The sequence below is a fragment of the Hibiscus syriacus genome, unplaced genomic scaffold (assembly GCF_006381635.1).
Source record: "Hibiscus syriacus cultivar Baekdansim isolate YM2019G1 unplaced genomic scaffold, ASM638163v2 tig00001120_pilon, whole genome shotgun sequence".
NCBI classification, from domain to species: Eukaryota; Viridiplantae; Streptophyta; class Magnoliopsida; order Malvales; family Malvaceae; genus Hibiscus; species Hibiscus syriacus.
Genome location: NW_024061845.1, coordinates 2,091,757 through 2,117,551, shown reverse-complemented (window position 1 = coordinate 2,117,551; position 25,795 = coordinate 2,091,757). Strand labels below are relative to the sequence as shown.

General features: G+C 33.8%; 3 protein-coding genes across 7 annotated transcripts; 2 read left to right on the top strand and 1 right to left on the bottom strand.

Annotated features, from left to right (window-relative positions):
- Positions 1-2,263: 2,263 nt before the first annotated feature.
- LOC120123358 (growth-regulating factor 3-like) lies at positions 2,264-5,628 on the top strand. Its single transcript, XM_039142275.1, has 3 exons — positions 2,264-2,513; positions 3,152-3,506; positions 5,160-5,628. Exons 1-3 carry the CDS (start codon positions 2,279-2,281, stop codon positions 5,554-5,556), a joined length of 987 nt encoding a protein of 328 aa, XP_038998206.1. The 5' UTR covers positions 2,264-2,278; the 3' UTR covers positions 5,557-5,628.
- A 3,145-nt stretch (positions 5,629-8,773) lies between these two features.
- LOC120123307 (F-box/kelch-repeat protein At5g60570-like) lies at positions 8,774-12,561 on the bottom strand. Of its 3 annotated transcripts, none has more exons than XM_039142227.1 (3): positions 12,530-12,561; positions 11,915-12,078; positions 8,774-10,423 (listed from the first exon to the last, which is right to left on the bottom strand). In XM_039142227.1, exon 3 carries the CDS (start codon positions 10,389-10,391, stop codon positions 9,009-9,011), a length of 1,383 nt encoding a protein of 460 aa, XP_038998158.1. In that variant the 5' UTR covers positions 10,392-10,423; positions 11,915-12,078; positions 12,530-12,561; the 3' UTR covers positions 8,774-9,008. The 3 variants fall into 3 exon arrangements, with proteins under 3 accessions (XP_038998158.1, XP_038998173.1, XP_038998168.1); XM_039142242.1 differs by having other exon boundaries at positions 8,774-10,380; XM_039142237.1 differs by having other exon boundaries at positions 8,774-10,408; positions 11,918-12,078.
- Positions 12,562-15,487: 2,926 nt separating this feature from the next.
- Positions 15,488-24,172, top strand: LOC120123285. Of its 3 annotated transcripts, XM_039142211.1 has the most exons (12): positions 15,488-15,559; positions 16,621-17,475; positions 17,748-17,833; positions 17,902-17,996; positions 18,078-18,383; positions 18,466-18,963; positions 19,117-19,771; positions 19,893-20,123; positions 20,269-20,390; positions 22,059-22,146; positions 22,180-22,426; positions 23,121-24,172. In XM_039142211.1, the coding sequence occupies exons 2-12, from the start codon at positions 16,732-16,734 to the stop codon at positions 23,784-23,786; spliced, it is 3,738 nt and encodes a 1,245-aa protein (XP_038998142.1). In that variant the 5' UTR covers positions 15,488-15,559; positions 16,621-16,731; the 3' UTR covers positions 23,787-24,172. The 3 variants fall into 3 exon arrangements, with proteins under 3 accessions (XP_038998142.1, XP_038998135.1, XP_038998147.1); XM_039142204.1 differs by having other exon boundaries at positions 22,059-22,426; XM_039142216.1 differs by having other exon boundaries at positions 16,621-16,837; positions 22,059-22,426; positions 23,121-24,171.
- The last annotated feature ends 1,623 nt before the right edge of the window (positions 24,173-25,795 follow it).

Sequence of the window (25,795 nt, the reverse complement as noted above, 5' to 3'; positions counted from 1 at the left end):
CTATCATTCTTTTCACCTCTTCTATTCCCGGTCCCACTCCTTTTTTTGTTCTCATTGTTTTTAACGTATGATTCATCTTTCCCCATTCCTTATCATAATTATAAGTATGGATGTATATATTATATGACCTCATACACACGGGTAAAACATTTTTATTTACAAAAACAAACTTTAAAATTTTAATTAATGAAGGCCTTTAAAAAATAATACCAATTTATATTTTTATCATGTCGTGATTTGTGTCGCTTTTTAATTGTTTTTTAGTATCTTATAATATAATCACGTCATATTTAATATTGTTGGATTGCTTTTAATAAAAGATCTGTGATCGAGAGAATTGAAGATTGTCACCTAACTTCCGGCATGCAACCGGTAAACTCGAGGCTAATTATCCGGCTGCAGCCGGTTGATGATAACGGGCTGTGAGGTAGGTTTTGTCAGGTAAAAGGGTGACAGTGAGTGGGTGAGGGAACAAATCATTAGGGTTTTCATTTTTTTCAGACATTTCCCCAAAACCTAACCTAATTCATGCTTTGACTCTGTACTACTACATCTAGACAGCTCACCATTCTTCCCTGCTTTTATATCCTTTAATCAATATGGGAATTCAAAAAAAAAATTTAATTTATTGAATAATTTCAGTAATAAAAAATAGTACTTAGAGTATAAGAACTTAAGTATCTGTGTTAATAGTTAAAAAAAACTTTAAATATATATTATTTTATATTCACAATAAATTATTTAAAAAATAAATAAAAATGTTAAAAATAAATTATTATACAAGTTTTATGTTAAATTTGGGATTGGTAAATAAAAATAAATCAAAATGTATACGAGTATATAAACATGTCAAAATCCACATCATATAAATTATTACATTTTTTTAATCGAACACCTTAATTTTTTAATAAGTAATATTATATTTATAGTACACTACACGGTTAGTTTGGTAATGGTACCTTAGATGCATACTATTAACTTGGGTTATCTACACCAAAGTCATCACCCAATTACATAGTACTATGCAAATCTTACATGGTCAATAATTTTTGTCTCCTTACCCTGTTTCATTTCCATTTATTAATATTTAATTCGGACATTGAGTAAGTGTACGGTGGTGATATTTTATTTAAATTAACATATGTGAAAAGTAAAAGTTTAATAATTTGTTGCTAGAGATTATCACCAAATATTACTATTAACCAAACATACGACACAATATGCAAGTACGATATAAATAAATACTTCAATAGTATAATAAATATGATTCATTAATTGCTTAAATACATTTGGCGTAATACATATATTAAACGTATCGTATAAATTATTAATATGTGTATGCATACGTACTCAACGAATTAGATTTGATACCTTATTAATAAACACAAGTTAAAAAGTTTTCATGATATATGCTAATGTTTTATCCCTATTGTCCTCAACGAGAAATTAAAAATATAAAAAATGAAAATAAAAATAAAAATGTTAAGTTATTTACTGCTTTTTTTTCACACGCAGTATCCCTTTATTTAATTCAACTTTGCCAGCTAATTTAAAGCTGCAGTGGGTCCTAAGCTATTAAAAACCCACATCCCGACAAAACAAAAAACGTTTTAAATACTTTTTTTAATCAAATTTTACATATGATATTTTATTAAAAATGATTATAATTATTTAGATATTTTATAATTATAATTATATTTGTTTAAATAATATGAGGTGATTATAATATAATATTTGTTTAATTTTTTTAACATATTAATAATGTATACATACTATATAAATACAATTATTTAAACAAAAACCACTATGAATAATAATATTATATTTAATTATTGAAATTATATTATAAAATAGTAATTATAATCTAAAAAAGAAAAATAAAAGAAGATTAAATAGTTGCCATTAGTGACGTCATTTCATCTTAAGACAAACACTTAACCCTTCCTAACAAGAAGAAGCAAACAAGTCCCATCCAGACAGACAGCTCCACTATTGTTTCATTAATCATAATAAACCAACCAAAACCCACTTAATCCAAGTGCACATTCTTAATGGAACAATGGTTTAATTAACCCAAAATTTACTCAAACATCACTATGAATATCTATTTATAAACTGTTCAGTCTGTTGCTTTAAAAAAAACTTATCTTGTGGGCATAGAAAAGAAAAATAGCGAGTAAACTGAGGTTTTCTGTTATTTTCTCTCTTAAATTTCTTATTTTACTAGTGTTGTTTGATATATTTTATAAATACAAGTTTCCTGGGTGGTGGTTGAAGGATGGATATTGGTGGTGGCGGTGGAGGAGATGGTGGTGAGGGTGAGAGTGGCGGTGGATGGATGGTGGCAATGAGGTCATCATCACCGTTTACGGTGTCGCAGTGGCAAGAACTGAAGCATCAAGCTTTGATCTTTAAGTATATGATGGCAGGTTTGCCAGTGCCGTCTGATCTTCTGCTACCTATTCAGAAGAGCTTTGAATCCATTTCTCATAGGTTCTTTCACCACCCTACCAGTAAGCACCGAATTAATTTCTTTTCTCCATTTTAAAAACACTCCCTTTGTCTTTTATTATTAACTTTTGAAGATTACATTAGTTTTCTTTTGCCCTATTTTCCGGGTTTGTTTTGTTCTGATTTGAGGGGAAATTTTTGTTTTGTTTTCTTCTTTTGATAAACACAGGCAAGAAGAATAAGTTTTTCAAGCAACGATTTCCCCATTTTAATGAGTTTTAAGATGAACTTTTTGATACACGTGACTGAATATTTGATAAATTCATGGATGTTTTCTTAGTTCCAATGGATTAAATAACCGACTTTGAGTACCATTAAACTCACATTTTAAGGACAAAGATTAGGCCCCTTTTCCTTTGTTTACTCAAAGTTATTACTTGTAAATACCAAACATGTTTGATTCTTGATGTTGTTGGTGTCTTAATCATCAAACATTATATCACTTTTCACATGTTTTATTCTTGTTCTGATATTTGTTAATTTTGATAATGTTTCTAGTGATTATTTTGTTGTTCTCATTATTGTTGCTTTTGTATTTTATTCACCTAGGAACATAAATTTCTTCATGTTTTGCCACATTTGTTCCTGTTTGTTCACGAAAAGCCTTGTTTATGACTTCGATTTGAGTGTAATTTTGCAGTGGAGCATTGTTCGTATTTTGGAAAGAAGGTGGATCCGGAGCCAGGACGTTGTCGGAGGACCGATGGCAAGAAATGGCGTTGCTCGAAAGATGCGTACCCGGACTCGAAGTATTGTGAGCGCCATATGCACCGTGGCCGTAACCGTTCAAGAAAGCCTGTGGAATCACAATCTATGACACAGTCATCATCTACTGTGACATCATTGACTGTTTCCGGTAGCACCACTGGTATGGGAAGCTTCCAGAGTCTTCCTTTACATGCTTTTGGCAGTACACAAGTCACTGCTTCCGCAACCGGTCAGTCCAATTATCATCTGGAGTCGATCCCCTATGGAATCCCGAGGAAAGATTACAGGTAAATTCATTATATGTGTTTCGCTTAACATAGTTTCATTCTTAGCACATCATAGGTAAGATCAAATCAATTCATAGTCTTTCATTTACAGTGATGCCTACACAATTCGAGAAAGGGTTAATTTTGCTTCAATATGTTAACTTTTTCAAGTTGTAGATAGTTAAAAAATATGGTTTGCAGTATAGGTTTCGGTTTGTTTTAGCTGTGGTAGGGATACGAGATAAAATAATTGTTGGGCCCCTATCTGCTAGATTGTGTGGTAGGAGTAAAATTGCAGATTGCTTCTCATTATTATAATGGAGGTCTTGCAGAAACTTTATGAAGTTTCTGTTAAACTCAGTGTTCCTGGCCCTGATGTCCTCAAAGATGGATGACGATTTCAGTTGATGTTGCTGCTGGAATTTGTTCATCACTGACAGTTTTATTTTATGGTCCATTTTTTGCTTTTGTTTTCTCCGTGTAGCTCGCTTTGTTCGTTTTTGTTGTCTGATGACCATGAGAAACTGTTGATAGCATGCTACCGCATGCGAGCTTATCCACTCTTTCTGTTTTTTACCTAATGGGATGTGTACTTTTCTGCAGAATTTGATCCATGGATTGGTTATAAAATCTAGGAGAAAAAACAAAAACAAAATGGAAACTATTATTAGTTGTACAAAGCTAAAAACTGTCTTTGCCTTTTAGTTTCCGGGTGTGTTATGGTCCGCCACTTGGTCCTAGACCCGTCACGAGGTGCATGGTAATATATAAGTCTTATTACCATTGTAATCATGATTAGTCGTGATTTTCAAAAACTTGTTCTTGTTCCTATATTCTTACAATGCAGATAACGGATTGCTTCCATGAAACTTTGTTTGTTTTTTTAATTTGCTTTGATTTTCAGTGTTCCAAGCCCTTATGTCCCATTAGTACACTGTAGAATTCCAATGTCATAGCAGAGCGTGTCTTTTACCGTCTTCTTTCGACTCTTTTTCCTTTGTTTAATTCATGGAAAAATATGACAAGCATTCTGAATTAGTGGGCATGTTGACCCTCTCCATTTTCTGCCAAACGGAAAAGATACAAAATGTAGAATTTGCTTTTACCATTGTTGTCAGGACCTTGTTTTAAAACTATTGTGTTACCTGCAATTTTTCGAGGAAAATGGTGGTGTATTCCAAGTCTGAGGCCTCGCAACACGGAAAACATATATGTTTTTACTTTCTATGTTATGATAGTAAGACTTGGTAATTCATCTGTAGCTTAGGTTAGTGTAAATCAGATGATTTGTTTGTTCATGTTGCATGTGTAATTTTGCCATGTCGTAGTGTGTTTATGGTATTTTATATTTTTATAAAGTTTGACACGTTAATTATTCATGTTTTATATATTTTTGCCATGTCGAAGTCGTGTTCGTGATCATATGCAATTAGACCGTCATATTCATTTATATTGGTCTTTTTCCCTTGGCATGCTCGCTCAACTTGCATGAGTTTTGACCTGTTCTGTTCATATCATTTGTGCAGAGACAGTTCAATCGTGTGTGACATGATTATAAATAAAGATGCAAAAGACTGAATTTAGTGATCGTCTATGACTATTATCAAATGTTTTGATCTGATTGTGGTTGATCATGATTTTAATGTGTTTTACTCGATTCGTTCTAACATGTAGGTATCTTCAAGGAATTAAACCCGATGCCGGTGGGCATAGTATTTCCTTTGAAGCTTCAGGGAGCAACCGCGACACATGGCCTCTAATGCAGTCTAGAGACTCTTTGCTTGCTCAGTCAAAAACTGGTAGCAACCCGAGCTTGCAGACTGATTACCCCCAGCATTCGTTTTTCAGCGATTTCAACTCGGGAGAAGCCGTGAAGCACGGGGGTCAATCTCTTCGACCCTTCTTTGACGAGTGGCCTAAAACCAGGGACTCCTGGTCAGCTCTCGAAGACGACAGATCCAACCAGACCTCCTTTTCTACAACCCAGCTATCTATATCCATTCCGATGGTATCGTCTGACTTCTCCACAACTAGTTCTCATTCTCCGCATGGTGAGTTTCAAACTCCATAGTTCCCCCTCGTATGCCACAGTTAGTTGAATGAGCGGAAATTCGAGATTTCCCGGAAGAGAAGGCCCGGAAAAGTTGTAGCTACTTGACTAATGTTGTACTCTCTGATGATTTTCCTTCAGCATGACTTTCATTTAGGATGGGAACTTTAAATCTAAATAAATATGAGCGTTAAGTAATCAAAATACTTGGTACAAAATCATGCTGAGTTTCATTTGTACTTTAATTAAGTATGCCGTGGGCCCGTGGCCGGGGGAATTAATTCTACAATTAATGGCAAGCAAAGTTGTTGAGGACAATTCATTTATACACAAGAAAATTCACTTAATATTCAATACCGCTTGCTCAATATCCATTTATCATTTGTATTTAATAATCCACGACGGGATTTTTGGTGGTGTATTAATTTGTCATTTACAGTTAATCTCTTGATTTCCTGTACTAAGGAAAACACAATGTCATCATAAGTCCATATATGATTAATCATGTGTTGTACACGACCACCACAAGGGAGAATATTACAATTCCATGTTCTTTCTTTGACCTACTTCTGTTCACTAGCAGCCATTAGACCTCGCTTAACTCCGTATACATACATCGAAATACATGAAAAAGAAGAAGCAAAATTACAGCTGCATGCTTTTTGACTGCGACTCCAAATCGAAAGTGTGGTTTCTTAGTATATGTCATGACTGCAGCAGCGTTTACAGAAGCACATAAAACAGCTGAAGGTACACTATAATAAGAACTTGAGCAGGTGAACTTGCTCGAATATAAGGCGATACGCAGCTTCACATCAAACTTGCCCCGGGCATATTCTTGCGGAATGATGCCGGGATCCATCAATCTTTTATCGTAACTAGGAACCAAGCCTTGGTAGTTTGTTCATGTCGTTTTCGCATCCAACTTCGGATTAAAAAAAACTGGTGCCTTATATACAACCATGCAGGCTGTCAATGGTTCAAAATGAAAGTACGAGCGTCAGTTTCACCATTTTGGGGTAAGAATAACCACTTCTTTCTTTCCGACATGTCCTTCCTTTTAAGTAAGCATGGTTAAAAGATTGTACTCTCAAACGCTTCTAGTTGAGCTCAATGGATCATAATCATAGGGATCGCCAGTTTTGACAAACCGTCCCTTCGTACGCTTTCTCACATCGGCTCTTGCTTTGCGAGACGCATATTTCACTCGCTTCTCCAACCTATAAGACAACAAGGACAATGAGGATTATGTATAAGTGTATATATATATATATTTAAATGAGGATTTCAGACAAGACTTGTAAAATAAAACGATGAGTTGAGTCTTGAGACTCACAGTATAAATTTTATGTTCATATTCCAAATGGAGTGTTGAAAAACAAAGGAAGGAAAATTTGCCATTTCCTTAATAAACCCCTCCAATGGCAGGAACAGTAACCATATTGCCATTTCCGTAGAACTAGATGTTCAGAACCAGAAAAGAGCGTATAAGGAAGAAGATTTAAATTCCAGAAATTTGTAAAGCAAGAAGCACCACTAAAAAATTCATCAGTTATGTGATGAGAGAAGAAAAAGAACATAGAAAAAGAGACTTTTTTCTTCAATATTTTTCTCAAAAGTCAGCCAAAAGTTTTTGGAAACTCAAATATGTAAAAGAATAATTTCAAGTAATCATTTTAATAAGTGAAAAATCCATAAATATTGTTGAGGGTGGATAACATCAAAAAAATAAACAACAAACATAAATAAATTTGAATTTCAGGGCGATCACATGCTCACCTTGAAGTATACATGCATACGCCATTGGATTTAATGCATCACATCAATATTCCATTACTACAATAACGACGGTTAACAATACATGACCGATTTATTATAAACCGATAACACTAGTAATTAATTTATTACTTTTAAAACTTCAATGAGAAAAACAAAACATTAGTAACTATTTGTGTAATTTATCCTATATTTATATTAACTTTATCGTTTGTCTTTCGTCTGACTATATATTTCATGTATGGTTACACTCAATAATTTGTAATACAACTAAGTAGATATTCATATTTGCACTCATTTTTTTTTTATAAAACATAAAAAAAAATTAAGAGATTCTTTTGTTTTTGTTTTCATTTTGTCATTGCTTTATTTTTATAATTTATTGTTTTCATAAAAGATAAAGAAATCATGATTAACAAAAAAGAAACTATACAATTTTTTCCTCATGTTCTAAAAATTACTGTTTTTTTAGGATTTTTAAAATATGAACTAAAATTGGTAATAGTGATTAATTTATCATTTGTATTTATCAACTGAATCGAAAAATGTTTAAACTTCTAAAAACTCGGTTCGATTTCAGGGCAGTACAAGCCTTCGTTTAGACAATGGAAAAGAAAAACGGTTCACATAAGCAAAGATTGCAACAAGCATCCTTCACACGGCAAAATGAAATGAGTAAGCACCAAAGTTTATCAAATGCTGTCACAATTCATAACCCAAATATTATACGCAATAAACAAAACAAGCTAACCAAGGACAATAATTCGCTTCCAAAGATTTAACTAAATATAGCTTGTAATTATATATCTCAACTATTAGATTAAAATAATTTGCTTTCCCTACCTCTACCTAAACATCCATAGCCTGGGAGTAGATGTAATATGTAGAAAAAGAAGTTGAATATATCATCTTGGGCACATGTCTATATTCGACACTCAACAAAGCCTGGGTAGTATCGAGTAGCAAAGATGCACTATATCTTTTTAGAACGAAGAATGAGCTACCTTCCAATGACCATCAAAGACAGATAAAAAGAGTTTTACCTTTCAATGACGATCCTGTTTACTTAACCCTACTCTCTTTGAAACTTATTCCCGAATATCTCCAACTTTAAGTCTTCACTCGGTATGAAGGGTGAAAAAGATGGAAGGATAGAAAATTTATTAATCGAATGATTAATATTCACCACTACTTTCTAACTCTGAAGTTTAGCCATTAGATTCCATACATGAGCTAAGCTTCAAAGCAGGAAATTGGTTAGGAATGTTAACCATTTGATTAACAAATTTTCTATTCTCCATCTTTTCCAACCTTCATATCAAGCAGAGCCTAAGACAAAGTTCCGAATCCTAAACAATTTAACAAGTGTAAAATACACGTACTTCAATGCAACTCAACATACACTGATGAAGATGAAAGCACTGTATTAAAGAAGTACCTGCCTTAAGGTTATTCATATCCAGAACGGTGAATTCACTGTAACATTCCAAGATATGAATTTGATGCCAAAGTACAGGAGAAATGGCAACAGAAATTGCTTGATGATATGAGGTCAAATCTTTTGGTTATGAGATCAGTTGCCAACTTTCAGAAATTGATTTGAGGTGTTCAATTATTCTTCTGAATATCCATAAATGGGAAAATGAAAAACAATAACAAGTTAAAGACACTGAGTATATAAAGATGTTGGCGAATCATTAACAACCCATTACTGCACAGTTGGATACAAATGCACCTGCTCGCTCCTTGAATGCAAGCACATTCCACTCTGGTCCGTCCCTGTTTCCCTCCTCTGGATCCCAAGAGTGTAGAATAATTATTCCATCATCACGCCCTCCATGTCCTCCAGCTCCTATTACTAGTAAATTTTTGCCGCAAGCTTTAAATGCAAGTCCCCAACCATTGGAAGAGTCAGCTCTAACAGGTAGTCTCTTCACAACATTCCAGGAGTTATTAACCTTGTTATATTTCTTGACCTCATTAGTCACTTGATCAGCAGAGTAAAGCTGATTATTCACGACAGCAACTAGAGGAGGTGAACGCATAGCAGGATGAAATGTACCCGCATTGTAACCAGGGTACATATTTTCTATCCTCCTCCATGATCTTGTCTCGATATTGTACTCTTCACCACAACTCAAACAATCTGTATGACTGGACATGCCCCCAATGACATAAAATTTCCCATCCATAAAAAAACCCGAACACAGCTTCCGAGGTAAGTTCATATCTGGCAATGTTTGCCAAGTACCAAGCTCAGAATTGTAGAGCTCAGCAGATTGTAGAACATTTCCGTTCTTATCACTTCCCCCAGCTACAATGGCAATCTCCCCAAGGCTGCTAGAACCAAACAAACATCGAGGCAAATTCATTAGAGGGCATCTAGACCAATTATGAGTGACCAAGCTATACATCCAAATAGCAAATCCAGATAACTCACGACCAAACACAAGTAACTCAGTCCCCACTGCCAGAGACTCCTTATCAGCACTAGTAAAACAGTCATCACATGGAATCCTAGGTAGTCTCATCCATTTCTGTTTCATAGGATCAAAAGCTTCCCAGGGCATCATGTTACAGGCTAAATAAACCCAGTGTTCAATTATGCCAAGCTGACGTCTCAGTTTATATAAATATCCACTCCCAATAAGTGACCTAAATTTTCTGTTTAAGCAGGCCATATTTGGGTAATCAGATCTGCTGCTCCAGGCCAGAATGTCCAGTGCCATGTCATCATTAAGACCTGGAATGAAACTATTATCTGACCCTTGTCCACCATGATTTTCTTGGGATCCTGCCATAATTTTAGGCTTTTTTCCATTTGATCCTATATAGCTGGAAGTTAGAGCATGCACTTCCTTGTCTAGTAAAACTTGCCCAATACCTTTCCGATTAGTCTTATTAGCCGAGAGAATATATGCCAGCAGATGCCAATCATCTTGCGAAATTCTTGAAGTGTGGTTGAGAGATACTGGAGGCGGCAATGAGACATGACCTTGCAAACCAGCCATTACTGGTGATTCATTTTCTGCCCCTTCTACTTCCATATTGGGCTTCTTAAGTGAATCCCTGAACACCATTTTAGAGATTGTGCCGTACAAAAAACTATTCTCTGAGAAAGGGGGAAAAGGATTCAATAAAAAAGTGAATACTGAAAAGTAAATGCATAAGAATCCTATCCATGATTGACTTCAAAACCAAGGGAAAAGCACTGGCAGCAAAACGCGAACAGCCATAATACAGCTAATATGCTTCTAATTCTAATTTCTGTTTGTCACTAGCCAACTCAATGAAAACAAGATTATATTCCCAAAAGCAGATAATGGTTCAATAAATTAACAATGTATCACTTCATGTATAATCTTCGTATGGTCCAAATAACAAAACTGAACTCATACAAGGATCAAGCCTAAGCTTGGCTCTCATTGATAAGAGTGTTATCCAGGGGGAAAAAGTAAATATATACAATAAATTCTGCATGAAAGTGATACTCAATACGTTTTATATCACATGATACACTCAAATAAAAACTTGGGCCTTTGTTCATCGGTAAAGCCCCACTTTTACTCAGGAGTAGGAAAAACGTATGAATAACAACTTCAAAAATAACTGCTCCGTAACCTGAAACAAATATCATCTTTCCATCTAAAGATACTGGTTATCAATCATTCCCCGCTTCCAGTCACTGCTTCACTCCCAGAATGAAGTAATTCCATGAGCTAAGTTTTGTGCAAAACTCATACTAATAATACAGTATCTTTAAGATTTATTAGTTACTTTAATGTTAAAGATAAGTTGAATCACAGAACAATGATCGACAGCATTCTAGAAAAACTTACATGCACTGCCTCTCAGACAAAATTACCCTAAGATCTTATAACTAGAACCGATTTAAAAGCATCCAAATAGAAATTAATCATCAATACAACTTCCTATGATTTACGGAAATATAACCATGCACTGCAAATCGTGAAGGGGAAAATCATATAGCTAACAGGTTTGATTACATCTCTGGCACATTTCAAAGCAACAGTTTGGATGATTTGGATATAGAAATAGGTTGGAGAAGCTTAAGCATATTTCAAAACGATTCTAAACAGACATAATCAAATATGTTAACTTAGTAATTCAAAAAATATTCCTTTATTAAGAATCAAAATGAAAAATGGCGGACTTTTTAACTTAAACCTTTTCTCCCTTCTGAACACACAATCGGGCGAGCCTTCTCTCATACCATCTCAAAACTCGATCTTCTATTTACAGAGTCTTAATTTCTAAACAATGGGATATCACTGTCAAATGATAGGTACATGATTTAATTGTGATGATTACCAGCTAAAATTCTGAAATATCATGAAAAATAAAACACATAAGAAGCAACAAAATCATATAAGAAACAAAGTTGTTTAGTTTTTCATTTATCCTGGTTTTCCAAACTTAGTTTATAGAATAATACAACATGCAATCTTAATTGCAATAAACATTCTCAATAAAATTTGAAAAGAAAATTAAATTAAGTCAACAATTGAAGCCAAAATCTTAGCAAATCTTAACATGCAACAAATAAAGATTTTAAGTAGAAGAAGAAGAAATCAGCACTCACCTCGAGTGAATCTAAAATCCGACCCGATTATTTCGCTCCCGGTAATTTCGACAAAACCCGATCTCTGACGAAAACTTCAAAACAACCAAAAGAGAGGGGGGGATCCTAATTCACATTACTCTGAAGCTTCGATTATCCCTAATTACCACATTTTTTTATATCTCCTTTTCTTAGGGATGGCAATGGGTCGGGTCGGGTCGGGTTTTTGGGCCATCCGACTCGACCCGAGAAGAAAGGGTTCTCCACCCGTGACCCGACCCGATCCGACAAAATTAATGTTTCACCGACCCGACCCGACCCGAATATATAACTTAGAAACCCGATCCGACCCGAAATTAAAAAAAAAATTTAATTCAATGAAAACAATGGCTTAATTGAAAAAAAATATATATAGAGGGATATTATTGTAATTATCCCTAAATATATAAGATAAAATTATATATATATTTTCGGGTCGGGTCGGGTTTTTTTTTACCCTAAACCCGACCCGACCCGAACAGTGCATTTAAAAAAACCCGACCCGACCAGAACCCGATTTTTTTTTAAAAAAATCCGACCCGATCGGGTCGGGTCGGGTCGGAATCCGTCGGATTCGGGTTGAGTTGCCATCCCTACCTTTTCTCAAGCTTAGAAATCTCATTCTCTTCGTCAAAAAATTAGGTAAACTACATATTTAGTACTTAAACTATTACTTTTATTCTTGTTTTGATACTTAAACTTTATTTTTTTAAATCATACCTAACGTTTAGTTTAGATCTCATTTTTATACACCACCGTTAAAAACTTAATAGAATAATAGTGATGTTATGTGTTACCATAAGATAATGTCACATCATCATTGATAAAAATAAAAAAATGTCATGTTAGTAGTTTTGTTAATTTTTTAACGGTCTGATATTAAATTGAAGCATAATTAAACGTTAAGTATAATTTAAAAAAAATAAAAGATATGAAAACAAAACAAAAGTAATGGTTTAAATACTAAAAATAGAATTTACCCTAAACATATAGGCTTAAAAATTAGTTTTAAAATTTTACTATTAGTCACTAAATTTTAAATTTTATATTAGTTTTTGTATAGACTTTAAAACATTTCAATTTTTACACTAGATTTTAATTTATCTTTCGCGTAATGATATAATTTTTTCTAATATATTTTTACGGTATTAAAGAGTATTATTTTTACAATACCAAGTTATTAATATAATAAATAATAAAATATATTTCAGTTTATTACTATAAATTAAAAATAAATATCAGAAAATTCGAGTATTAAATACTTTTGTTATTATAATAAAAGCTAATATTATATCATATTATTATTTTTCTAATACCAATTTATTAATATAATAAAGAATAAAAATATACTTTATCTATCTAAAAATTTATTGAAACTCATATTATTAATAAATAAATCTGATTACTTATTGAACGAAATTAATTAACTAAATTGATAGTAAAATTATGTTGCTATCGTCAAACTGTAAAATAATTTATTATTTTTTTCGTAATACTCACATTGTGTCGTTGTAGATTGAGTTATCTTACAACAAAGATATGTAGGGGTTTTTATTTTTCGGTTTTAATCGAAATAATCGATCAAATCGAATTAGTTCGATTAATTCAGTCGGTTATCGAATTAGTTCGATCGGGAATATGTTAATAAATTTTTTATGACATTCCTCATATTGGAGAGAGATTAGTGTTGTACCATCTTCATATCTTTTTTGAAATACCAACTCCAAAAATACTCTTCATTTGCTTATTGAGGATAACTCCTAAGGGAATCTCCCATAAAAAAATTTCTTCGACCGATCATAAATTCCTGACGATACTTTTGATAGACTCAAGATATTTATCAAAAACAAATCTATGGACTAACAGTTGTATTTATATGCTTTGTCGGTCTATATATAACAATCATGATGTTAGGTTTAATACAAACATACACAAAGGGTTAATATATAAACTCATGTGATGGAGGAAAGAATGATGATTTTTCTTTGACTATTATCGTCTTGAGTCTTCATTTTTATATTTTTTAAAATCAAAATCATTGACTAGCGGTTATAATATAATTTCAAACTTCAATTCTCAACCTAAATTAGAAGGGATGTACAATTAATATACAACATAATTTATTTGTTTTCATCAATTATTTTAAATTTTAAAATTAAAATAAATAAATTGTATACTAAAATAATCGGAAATAAATGTAAGAATTTATGTTAGAAGTATCAATTTAAAAAATATTTTAAAATTTTAAAAGATACGAAATTATAAAATTTTAGAACATACAAAATTAAATAACCAATTAAAAATAATAATAAAATCTTTTAAAGAGTGTGACCGTATTCCCGCTATCCATCCATGAAAATAATAAACCTTGCGCTCAATTACATTGATTGTTTTTTTAATAGAAGAGACTAAATTACATTGCTTGTTAATTTAGATTAAACCGAAAGAGAATATCCAATTTCTTTATTACGAAATCTACAAAAACAAAATTCTAGAGTAACTCAAATTAATCGAGATAAAATACGCGGCACACGAGGAAAAATAAATATTTAAAAAGGCATTGGAGTGCGAGAGACTCCGAGGAAAAGGAGAAGAAAAGAGAGAGGAAAAAAGACGAAATACTGAAAAATTCAGGTAAATTTATTTATTTAATTTTAAAGATTTTTTAATTATTGATTTTTGTTTATGAGTGAGAGAGTAAATTCAATTCTGTTATAAATATTGCCACTTCAAGATATGTTTTCTTTTCTCAGATCATCATATGAGAGAAAGAGATATATATTAAATTCACGAAGAGCAAAATTTGAAATGATTTAGTTTATCATTATATGTATTGCTTTAGTTTATTCTGCATTTTCAATATCATTTTTTCCTGTATAATAACGGAGAGGACATTTTGAAGTATAAATTGGGGGATTGAGATTGAAATTTGAACGGAAAACTTCTCCAGGGGATAACGAGTGAGTTAGGGAGGTGGATCCAAGTGAGAGGAAGAGATGGGTTAGTTTAATGTTAAATTTGCGCGATCGTTTGCGTCCGCGATGGCCGCGGCGAAAACATCATCTATTGTGGTGAGGCAGGAGGAGCGGCGTAGTGTGGAGCTTTACAATGCGAATAAGATACTCTACGAGCCAGAGGCATGCAATATCAAATTTTCTCTTTAATAGTGTTTTGTTTAATTTTATCGATTATAAACATTTCAGAATTTAATTGATAGTGTTTTCGAGTTGAACTTTTCTATTCATTTAAATGCCATGGAATATGTGGAAATGCTAGTAATATTTTATCATTAAAATTGCTGTATCACTGTTCTGTTGTTTTGTGGCCTATGTTAGGAACTAGGGTTCTAGGTCTTCTTTGGAAATTGGATATACTTCTTCCCTTGCTTTTTGTGTTCAGTTGTGTGACGTGGTAGGACACTGGGTTAGGCATATGTGAGGAGTTTGGATGCAAGGGTTTGCCATTTCGTGGTTTTGGATGTTATTAAATAGTGAAGTTTTTTGCTATGGGTTTACTTGGAAAACATTTTTTAATGCTGCTTTTTTGGTACAGTTTGATTGTCTTTTATAAATATTGCGTCCAAGGGCTAGTGCATGAGATGGTATTAAGAAGAATTGGTGAGAAAAGGTAATCTGCAATCTATGCTCTTCTTTATCAACCATGTTCGTACAATAATGTTTTTGATTGAAAGAAGGATAGACATCTATTTATTGGTACTGAAAAAAGAAGTGCCTGGTTCTTTGCAGTTGCTCTCCTCATAAGACTATAATACACAGTATTTAGTTATGGTTAACTTTAGCATTTTCCTGGTGAAGAGGGTTGAAAACCAGATGAAAAGATAGGTAGGGGATGAAGAATGGTAGAATAGAAAATTACTTTACTTTCCCCTTATGCTTTCTGGGAATGATTTAGAAGTGGAGTGCAAGAAAATTATGTACTTATTTCTTAGTTTTTGTATGCTGTCTCCCAATCTCATTTGTTTCTCTGGATTCGTATTTTGGCTTAGCAAATGGTCTCCCTTGAGTCCCTTCATCTTTTCCATTTTCTATGTTCTCTCAGTACCAAGTAAAAAAGTTATTGTCATGCATGCATCCATTTCCTGACTTAAAATTGGATAACATATACTCAGCATATATGGATCCTGTTGAGGGGTTGGAATGATTTTTCTAAAGATTCTAGTTCTTGGAATTTAAAGCACTGCATTGCTATATAATTTTTTATTGCAGTTAGGTGGTGCTAATTTTCTGCACTGTTCAGTTTCAATGATGAAAAGTGCGCTCTATTAGAAATGTTTTTGGTTTGCTTCTAAATAACAATCTTTGGAATAGTTTTAGTTTACGATTGATCATTTTGTATAAAAAGTTCTTCCTAGTCAGAAGATTTTAGATTCAATAAAATATTAGATTGGTGGTTTGTTGATTCGTTTTTTCACCTTTCTAGATAATTTCTCTGATGCGAAGCTCATTATTTTTCCTGTTAATATATCTGCCAAAGTAGAAACCAGTTAATCTTTTCTTTTATGAAGGTCGAACTAAAAATTATTCGCACTTGCTATTAGTATTTTTGTTCCATAGGATCAATTATTTTTTTTCTTTTAGTAAAGGGAATAAAGTACATGTTTGTTAAAAGGCATGTATCTTTTTCTTTCCATTTATTATTTTCTTATTTGTGTTTTTTTTTATTCTTAGGTAGCATGAAAAAGTGTAGAAAGGTTTATTTGGTGTAACACGAGTCAAAAAGTTCATGCAAAAGCAGAATCTATAACCTGCAACGTTTGCTCTGCTCCTTGTTCATCTTGTATGCACCTTAGTATAGCTCAAATGGGATTAAAAAGGGACGACTTTTCCAATGAAACTGATCCTGTTGCTGTGGCAAGTCTGCACTCTATCAACAAGGATAAAACAGGTGATAGCTTACAACATACCCAGCGTGAAGCAAGCAATTTACTCTGTGTCAATTCAAATCATGATTCTTACTCGGAACATATAGAAACTAAAGCAACTATAAGGCCATCTGGTGTATTTGATGAACTAGAAGATGTTGGGATTCAAAGGACCTTCTCAAATAAATATGATGGTTTCAAGAGTGTTGAAGTCCATGATGATAATATTTCGTGTGCTAGTAGAGCCAGTGATGCAAATAACAAGGATTTAGATATTAAGGATTCATCTCATAGTTCATTGTCGGTTTGTAGTTTAGGATCCGAAAAGGTGCTCTCTTCCCAGAAGCTAGACTTGTCCGAACTTCTTTCCATAAAGGAGGAAGATGCTAGTAGTAGTTCACCGAGGATACAAAGTCCATATTCTCACTCTCAAAGTGGCAAAGTCTCTATTGGAGGCAGTTCTGAGATATCTGCCAAAATTCATAAGTGCGAAGCAGATATCGACAAAAATAGTGGTGTCCCACTAGGTAATGGTGGTAAAAGTTTGAATGAAGATGGGCAAGATGAGTCGACTGGGTTTGTTGAACTACCTGACAAGGAGGAGTTTCCTTTGCAAGCACTTTCTTTAGATGTGGGTTATGAATCAGATGCTTCAGAAGATGTCAGTAATTATGTTTTATTCTTTGTTTGAAGGAAGTTTTAATGCATTGACTGATATAACTGGGTTATTTGGGACTGATTGTACTAGAATATTAAACCGGATTACATCTACTTTATATTACTTAAAGAGAATTATTTCTTTCTTTCTTTACCCTTGCAGGACTGCTAGATTTGTTGTTTATTTAACTCTTTAAAAAGATTGATCAATACACTTTCATATCAATAAATTTTGCTGATTTATCTGTTCTTTGTTTGCCCAATTGTTTGCAATAGGTTAAAGTATGTGATATTTGTGGGGATGCTGGACAAGAAGATTTGCTTGCTATATGTAGCAAGTGCTCTGATGGGGCAGAGCACACGTAAGTGCACTGATCCCTCAATTGATATGTTTCTTCAGTAGGTTTTATTGATATTTTGTTTTTAACAGTTATTGTATGCGAGAAATGCTTCAGAAAGTTCCCAAAGGTTATTGGCTTTGTGAAGAATGCAAGCTTGTTGAGGAGACTGAAAACCAAAAGCAAGGTTAGTTATCAAACAGATGGAACAGAAAATGGCACTCTGACAGGTCCTGTACTGAACTCCTTTTGCAATTGAATTTTCAAGGTTTGAATGTTGAAGGAGAAAAAGCAAACAAAGGTGGCTCAACTATGCAAAGCTTAGCTAAGAGGCATGTTGAAAATCTAGAGAGTGCTTTAGCTCTGAAACAGAAGGCTGTTGAAACAAGTATGGGATCACCAGAACCATTGAGCCCTAATAGAGTATCTGCATTGTCCCGAGAGGATTCATCGAAGGACTTAGACAAGGGGAAAGTGAAGCCATATCTGCAAAATTCTTTTGGAAACCATTCTGGTAATGATATGCCAGAAACTGTACGTTCTCCTTCTGGTACACAACTACAAGCACCAAAGGGTAAGTGAACTGATATCGTTGGCTAATTTTTTTCCTATATTTTTTGTTTTTACACATTGGCATACCATTCTTCTTAATACAGGTGCCTCATTTAAATCCAATTCATTCAATAGTTTAAACTCCAAACACAAAGTGAAGCTTGTAGATGAAGTTATACTTCAGAAACAGAAAAGTTATAGAGAATATGAATCCCTTGATAGCAGGGAGGAATTTGGTAGAATGATGGACAAATCCTTGTCATTTAAATCCACTAACTCAGGAAAGTTGAATACCGAGGAATCAAAGTTTAAAAGGCTATCATCTAAACATCTACATGTTCAAGATCAGAAAGGATCAAAGATAGATAGTGAGCAGATATCATTAGAGAGGAAAAGTTCCTCAAAGTTGGATCACTCTGGTTCTACTGTCTCCATACCCAAGGTTGATAAGAAACTGACACCTCGTGCTGACTTAATTTTCCATTCATCTGCAAGCAACTACAAAGAAACTAAGGCTGCTCAGTCTGATGGAAAACAAAGTACTTTATCGAAATCTACCAGCAATCTAGATCGCGAAGGTGTAGAAAGTGCAGTTACTTCTGGTACGTTGTCACATTCTTATGGAGAGACTACTTTTCTTTTTCATTTTAGTGTTGACTTAAATGTTTTTCTATATTCTCTATGTTACCTCGTCTTTGTTTCTGTTTTCCTTTGGTTCACCCTGACAAGTTAAGATCATTCTTTTTATTTTGCAGATGTTGTTGTTCCATCAACCGATGGATGTATTTCTTTTGAACAGAAATTAAACCAACTAAACCGGATGGAGAAACCGACATCAAGTTCTTCATGGACAGCTGAGAAGCAACATAATAATTTTAATGGAGTTATGTCAGATGAGCCATCTCTGTCGTTAGATTCAACAAACCAGAGTGAGAAATCTAGGGAGAGCTCTGTTAGTCGCTCCTCAAAAATTGTTTCATGTCTAAAATGCAAAGAAATGAGTCATACAGTTGACTATTGTCCAGTTTCTAAGGCCTCTGGTGCTGATCAGTCTGATCCAAGGACATCTAGGGAGGACATATATAAAGGCAATAAGTTGAAAGCTGCTATTGAAGCAGCTATCCGTTTGAGGCCTGGAATACGTGACAGAGCATCTCATGTTCCATCATCAATTTCTAGTAAGACAAAGAATACGATTCCTGTTGAAGGTATACATGAAAGGCAAAAAAGTCTTCGTAATCAGGCTTCCATTGGTAATATCAAGCAGCTTAATTCACATTCCACTGATGCTGTCTCTGCGGTTTCGTCTGTTGTCAATCTTTCAATGACAGAGATATTCATCCCTCCTTTAGCCCTGGGGTCTGCTGTCTCAAAGAGTTCTGCCATCCCGGAACATGAATACATCTGGCAGTAGGATTCTTGCCCTTCTATTGAACTATTTTTCCCCTTTGGTGCCATTTTCATTTATTGCTTCTGCATTCTATGCCTTAGCTGTTTCTCATATGAGATAAATCCTGTTACTCTTATGCAGGGGGGCTTTTGAGGTGCATAAAAGTGGAAAACTTCCAGGGTTTTCTGCTGAAATTCAAGCCCATCTCTCAACAATTGCATCACCTAAAGTGCTTGAAGTTGTCAACTCTTTTCCTCACAAAGTTTCCTTGGATGAAGTACCTCGCTTGAGCACTTGGCCGACACACTTTCATGACAGTGGTCCTAAAGAAAATAATATAGCTCTATATTTCTTTGCCAAGGACCGTGAAAGGTATATTTGAACATACTTGGATTGTTCTCCTTGTTCGGACTTCCACTTCTTCTTCTCCTTCTTCCCTTTTTTCCATTTGGATAGATCATTGACAAGATTTTTCTCAATTCTCGCTTAAAACTTAGTTCTGTGGTTTTTGTTTCAGTTATGAGAACTACAAGGTCCTTTTGGATACCATGGTCAAGAATGACTTCGCTCTCAAGGGAGCTTTTGAAGGTGTTGAACTTTTGATAATCCCATCCAACCAACTTCCTGAAAATTGCCAGCGTAAGATTTGCTGCAAAATAGAGATATTAAAATACAGTGTAGAAACCTGTAATTTTGCTTGGTTGGACTAATATGCTTTGATCTAAGAGTCATGGGAAGGCTAGGATAAAGGGTTATGTCTGCTATACCACAGCACGTGGCCTAGTAGGTTCTGGTAATATTACTTGGATATGGAAATTCCATGATATTCACAACCACTTAGTGTGCTATCAAAACTTATTGCATTTGATAATCACAATCTCATACTGTTCTCTCAAACTTATTGCATTTGATATCCACGACCTCTTAGTGTGCTCTCAAACTACAAAACATTTTTTTACTGATGCATTCTTTTATTTTGGTTCTTTATCCCTCTATTTCATCTATCGAAACTTGCATTCTTAGTTCATTATTCGGTTATGGATCAAGAATTGAGGAAATGGTTGTAGACTTTATACGGAGTTTTTAAAGTGAGATGAACAATCTTCATGCTTCCCCTGTTAAATTTAAAGATTTAAATCATTTGGGTGAGCCTCAGATTTGGGTTTCCACCCGCAATAGCTGGAAAAAAACATTGTATGTAGAAAATAGCATCTCTTTATTCCAAAGTATTTCAATTAGATGAATTGTGTTTAAGCGAGATGTGCAACTAGGTGATAATGTGCCTAGACTTCATTTTCTACGTCAATGCTCTAGATCTGTGGATTGATGGATAAATTTGCCTGCTATCTGGATCTAACATGGGCATCCACTGAAATACTCAAGTTGTGGGGCATTTTAGATAAAGGAAATTGATCTGGTAGTCCTTTTTGGTGTGCTTTTGTGCATGCTAGGGCTACTAGATGTTATGATGCATTAAACACCAAATTGTAGGCAGAGTTTTGAGTTATGTCACCTCTTAGTGTTTCAAAGAAAGGAGCCTTATGGTGGCAAGTAAAGAAAAGGAAAGAAAGAAAAGAAATGCCCGTTTGTTTATAAACTTTGCTTAGGCAACATGGAAGTCATCTCTTGCTACCAAGTGTTTTCCGTGTCTCTTGCCAATTTCAGTGCTGTATCCTGCATTAGAACATGTTTACATTACTGTAGACTGTATGCATGCGATGCATTAAAAATGTTTACTGTTTCTTTAAGCACATTTTCCATAGCTTTTTTGTGAATTTTTTCATCGTCTATTTGGTTTTGCTTTGGTAACTTGGACCAGAATAGTGGTGTCTAGAGAACATATTTAAAGCAAGGATTGGAGAATGACTTTCAGTTTGTTTTATGTAGATCATTAGCTTTGAGTTATTTAATTCTGTCAAACGCTGTTCATTGCATGTCTTCCTGTTTCTGCTCTAGCACAGCTCAAAAACTAATGCTGCTTATTCCCTAATTAGTGGGGACAGGCTATATGAATCTTTTTCTTTCATTCCATTGATTTGATGTGACATTATATGGGAAATTTCTAGATATCAAATGGTTTTAATATATTAACTCATAATTTAGCATATGGACAGAACATTATGTTCTCATTCTTTTAAGTTTTACTCAGACATGATGTGCTGATTTTTCAGATCTGTACTTATTTGTTTCTCTTTGTTCTTAGATTAGTCTTTGCCTCTGTTGGACTTTGTGTTTTTATGTTTGATATTTTTCATATTTTGATTCTTCTTTAAAAGATTGCTAAAATTTATGATTTACTATTTGCAGGGTGGAATGCATTATTATTCCTTTGGGGCGTTTTCAAGGGAAGAAGAGCAAACTCTTCTAGTTCCATAAAGAGTGTAAGCAATCCTGAAGCAAGTATGATATATTTGGGGAGGGAGATAGTTGATATCTCTCAGCTGGCAGATAATAAATCAGCTGCATGTGATGGTACATGCAATGTAGTCCCAGTAACCAGTGCTGTTGAAAAAGCATGTATCTCAACAGCTAGAGTTGGTGATAATCAGGGATATGCAGGAATAAAAGCTAAATTGGAGGAGCAAGATAGTAAAGTTGACACCAAAATCTTGCCAAGAATTGCAACAAGCAGCACACAGGTGCTTCCAGAAACAAAATGCAATAGTCCTCCTCAGGTAATATGCTCTTCTGTCGATGTATATTACTTAAAAGAGACTGTCAAGTTCTTATTGTTTCATAGTTGTTTCCGTATATTTGCTCTTCCTGTTATTTACCATTCTTACACCCTACAATTAGCTACAGAATGTTCTTTATTCAGTGACATTATCGAACCAACAACAAATTAATAATACATTTGAAGCGAAGAAAATTAGAATATGATTTTTTTTCTTCTAATGTTGCTGCACTGCTGTTAAAATTTAAAGGTTAATTTATGTAAATTCTCAACCTTTTAAATATTTCAAAGGCCTCACTGGTAGCTCTGCATTCCTTAGAGAAGTCAACATAAGCCAAATTCCATCTTTGTTTCCTATGCTTATATCCTTCAATTGAACGTTCTTGCTATGTATTTTAAGACTAGTTTTTAATATTTTCAAATTCTTAATCTCACATATATTTTCTTTTAGTTTGAGACTGTTGCATTAAACCAATTCAACTAGATAGGAGCGTTTAAGTGTAAAGAGTTTCAGTCATAAATATGGGGAAAATGTTTCCAATCATAGTTCTATTGAACTATGCCTAGCTCGCAGATAATTCTGATCCTGGCCATCAGCGGCAGCAATAGTGTTTGTAAGTACGGTTTTGGAAAACAGGAAAAATAGAAACAAAACCTCCTTCCTACTAATGTTGACCTTCATCTTTGTTTTGCAGGTAGAGAGCAAAGTTCCAGATTGTAGATCCGACACAGATCTCAAACCTAGCCTTCGGGCTACTGAAACCAATAGTGGTTCTGTCAGAGTTGAGAAAGAGGAAATGCATGTCCAAGAAGATTATCCATTTTCAAAAAATTGCCCGACTGAAAAGCAAATTGCAGTTGTGGTAGGGGAAATTGATGGTGATTCTGTTAGAATTAGGGATCCGATAGATAATGTGGGTGCCAATGGAAAAACTTCTGCAAAGAGATATCTTGATTGTTTGCAACCGAATAATAGGAAACGCACGTACTTGGATCTTACAGAAACGGTTCCAGAAATTTGTACCGATACAAGTAAAAAATTGTCATGGAGTGAGGTGAAGAGAGCTTCTATAGGTGAAGGAAGCGATAATAGAATGCTGAAGACAGGTTTCAGTGGGATAAATCAATTTAACAGTATTAGAGATCAAGGTCCTTCCGGTTATAGTTTAGCGTCAGATAGACAAGATCTCTGTGTTCCGCCTCTTCTGTCGAAGAGAAGAAATGAGACATTGTTTGTGAAAACAAAGTTATCCCCAATGACATTGGAAGTAGCGAAGGGTGTTTCTATCCCGTGGTTTCACATCATGCAAGGGAACTTCAGTTGGGGGACAACTCTAAACCGTGGAAGGAGCTCTCCATAAAAGACAAGGACCGAGTTCACGACACATCTCCTAATCTGAAGCTGGCTTTAGGGGCTGAGACTATACCACAAAACAGAGGGATCTTGCCTTTCGTTGTTGGAACAGTAGACGACAAGATAACCGGAAAAGAAAAGGATGATGATGTATCTGCCTCACTTTCCCTTTCCCTCTCATTTCCATTTCCATTTCCATGTCCAGAAAAGGAATAGAATTGCCCAGTCGGATTCCAGACCGATCAGCTCATGTCCGGAAGGCATGCTGGGAATACTACCACTGCTGATGTATGGAGGGTGGGCCTAAGTCGTTTAATTAGACAAGGCGAGAAAATGTGGTAAAAATTACAAGCCGGTGCTTTCTTTTCATGAGGTTTGAAGAAGACAATCAAACAGTTTTGACCTAAAGGTGCCCATGCTGGTAGAATTGGGTTTGCATTGATGTATGAATGCAAAACACGTTTACCCAAGCTCCGCTTATATTTTAACCAAAATTAATTTTGTGCAATTTTTTTAATTTAATATTTTTGTTAAAAATGTTTCAAATATCAAACGGAATTAAAATTTGGACGAACTGAAGTCAGCCCTTGGATAGGTTTAATTGGACCTCATACTAGGTAGCAGCAGTAGTAGGAAGATCAAATTGACACACGGTAGCAGTAGGGATCATAACTAGGGCCGTAAATGAGACGAGACAGATCGTGAGTTACTCGAGATTGACTCGATCTTGGCTCGATAAATATTTGGATCGAATGGACTCGACTCGAGCTCGAACTCGAACTCGACTCGAGTTCTTAACGAGCCGAAACGAGTTACTCGATACTCGACTCGAAAAGCTCGTGAGCAGCTCGAAAAAATGTTATATTATAATTTTAGATTTTTTAAAATTACATTATTAAAAACATATTAAAAATACATTATTGATTAATAAATATTCTTGAATGAAAATGGTTAAAAATTATTTTTGAATAAATTTTCTTATATTTATTTTAAATTAATAAAAAAATTATTTATCTAATGACAAATATTTAATATATTTCTAATGATAATATTTGTAATAACTAATTTTTTAAATTGTTGTTATATTTTGAGGTTTCGAGTTCAAATATCATAAATATCAAGAGTTTGAGCATTTAATATCAATATATTATATTGTACTTACCTCATAACTAATTTTTTATTTGATAATAAATATAATATAATAAAAAAATATGATTCAATTTAAATATTAATAATTTAAAAAATATCAAAACAAGTATACTCTCTCTCCTTTCACTAAGTCATCTCATTCCGTCTAATTATGTTATAAGGTTTAGGATTTAGAGTTTATGTGATATGATTTAAGATTTAGAGTTTAGGGTTTATGGTTTGTAGTTTATGTGATATGATTTAAGGTTTATAGTTTAGGGTTTAGGGTTTATGTGTTAGAGTTTAGATTTTATGTGATATGATTTAAGGTTTAGAGTTTAGGGTTTAGGGTTTATGTGTTAGGGTTTAGGGTTTAGGTTTAAATTATGCGCATGAAGGTAATATACAAATTATGAAAAAAGATGTTATGCGACTCCTAAATAAATCATTCGCATACTTATACATAAACATATCAACATGAAAAATAAATATACACAACTAATTAAAGAAAACAATCCTAAACATGGACTAAAATAAATATACAAAATTGGAATTAAACCAATGACTTAAATACAAAATGCGCATAAACTATAGGGTCTTATGTGCAGTTGATCCTATTCGGTTTAAGCTAAAATAATATGAAAAATAACATAAATGACACCTGAACATTTAAAACAAATAAGAAAATTTATACAAATGTGATTGAAATACAAAAATTAAAATATAACATACCAAACTATAAATTTATTAAACATGCATATACATATTAAACTAATGACTAAATTTAAATAAACGTAAAATTTAACATACAAATCAAAAATTAAATTAGGAATTTACAAAAGGGTGTTCAAGTTTGAGGGATTATAACTTAATTTACCAAAACAATTA

Bases quoted from the DNA above. Each gene is read 5' to 3' on its own strand.
- LOC120123358 (XM_039142275.1), top strand. From the start codon at position 2,279: ATGGATATTGGTGGTGGCGGTGGAGGAGATGGTGGTGAGGGTGAGAGT. The intron at 2,514-3,151 runs GTAAGCACCGAA...GTAATTTTGCAG, and splicing joins GTTCTTTCACCACCCTACCA to TGGAGCATTGTTCGTATTTT. The intron at 3,507-5,159 runs GTAAATTCATTA...TCTAACATGTAG, and splicing joins ATCCCGAGGAAAGATTACAG to GTATCTTCAAGGAATTAAAC.
- LOC120123307 (XM_039142227.1), bottom strand. From the start codon at position 10,391: ATGGTGTTCAGGGATTCACTTAAGAAGCCCAATATGGAAGTAGAAGGG.
- LOC120123285 (XM_039142204.1), top strand. From the start codon at position 16,732: ATGCACCTTAGTATAGCTCAAATGGGATTAAAAAGGGACGACTTTTCC. The intron at 17,997-18,077 runs GTTAGTTATCAA...TGAATTTTCAAG, and splicing joins GACTGAAAACCAAAAGCAAG to GTTTGAATGTTGAAGGAGAA. The intron at 19,772-19,892 runs GTAGGATTCTTG...ACTCTTATGCAG, and splicing joins GAACATGAATACATCTGGCA to GGGGGCTTTTGAGGTGCATA.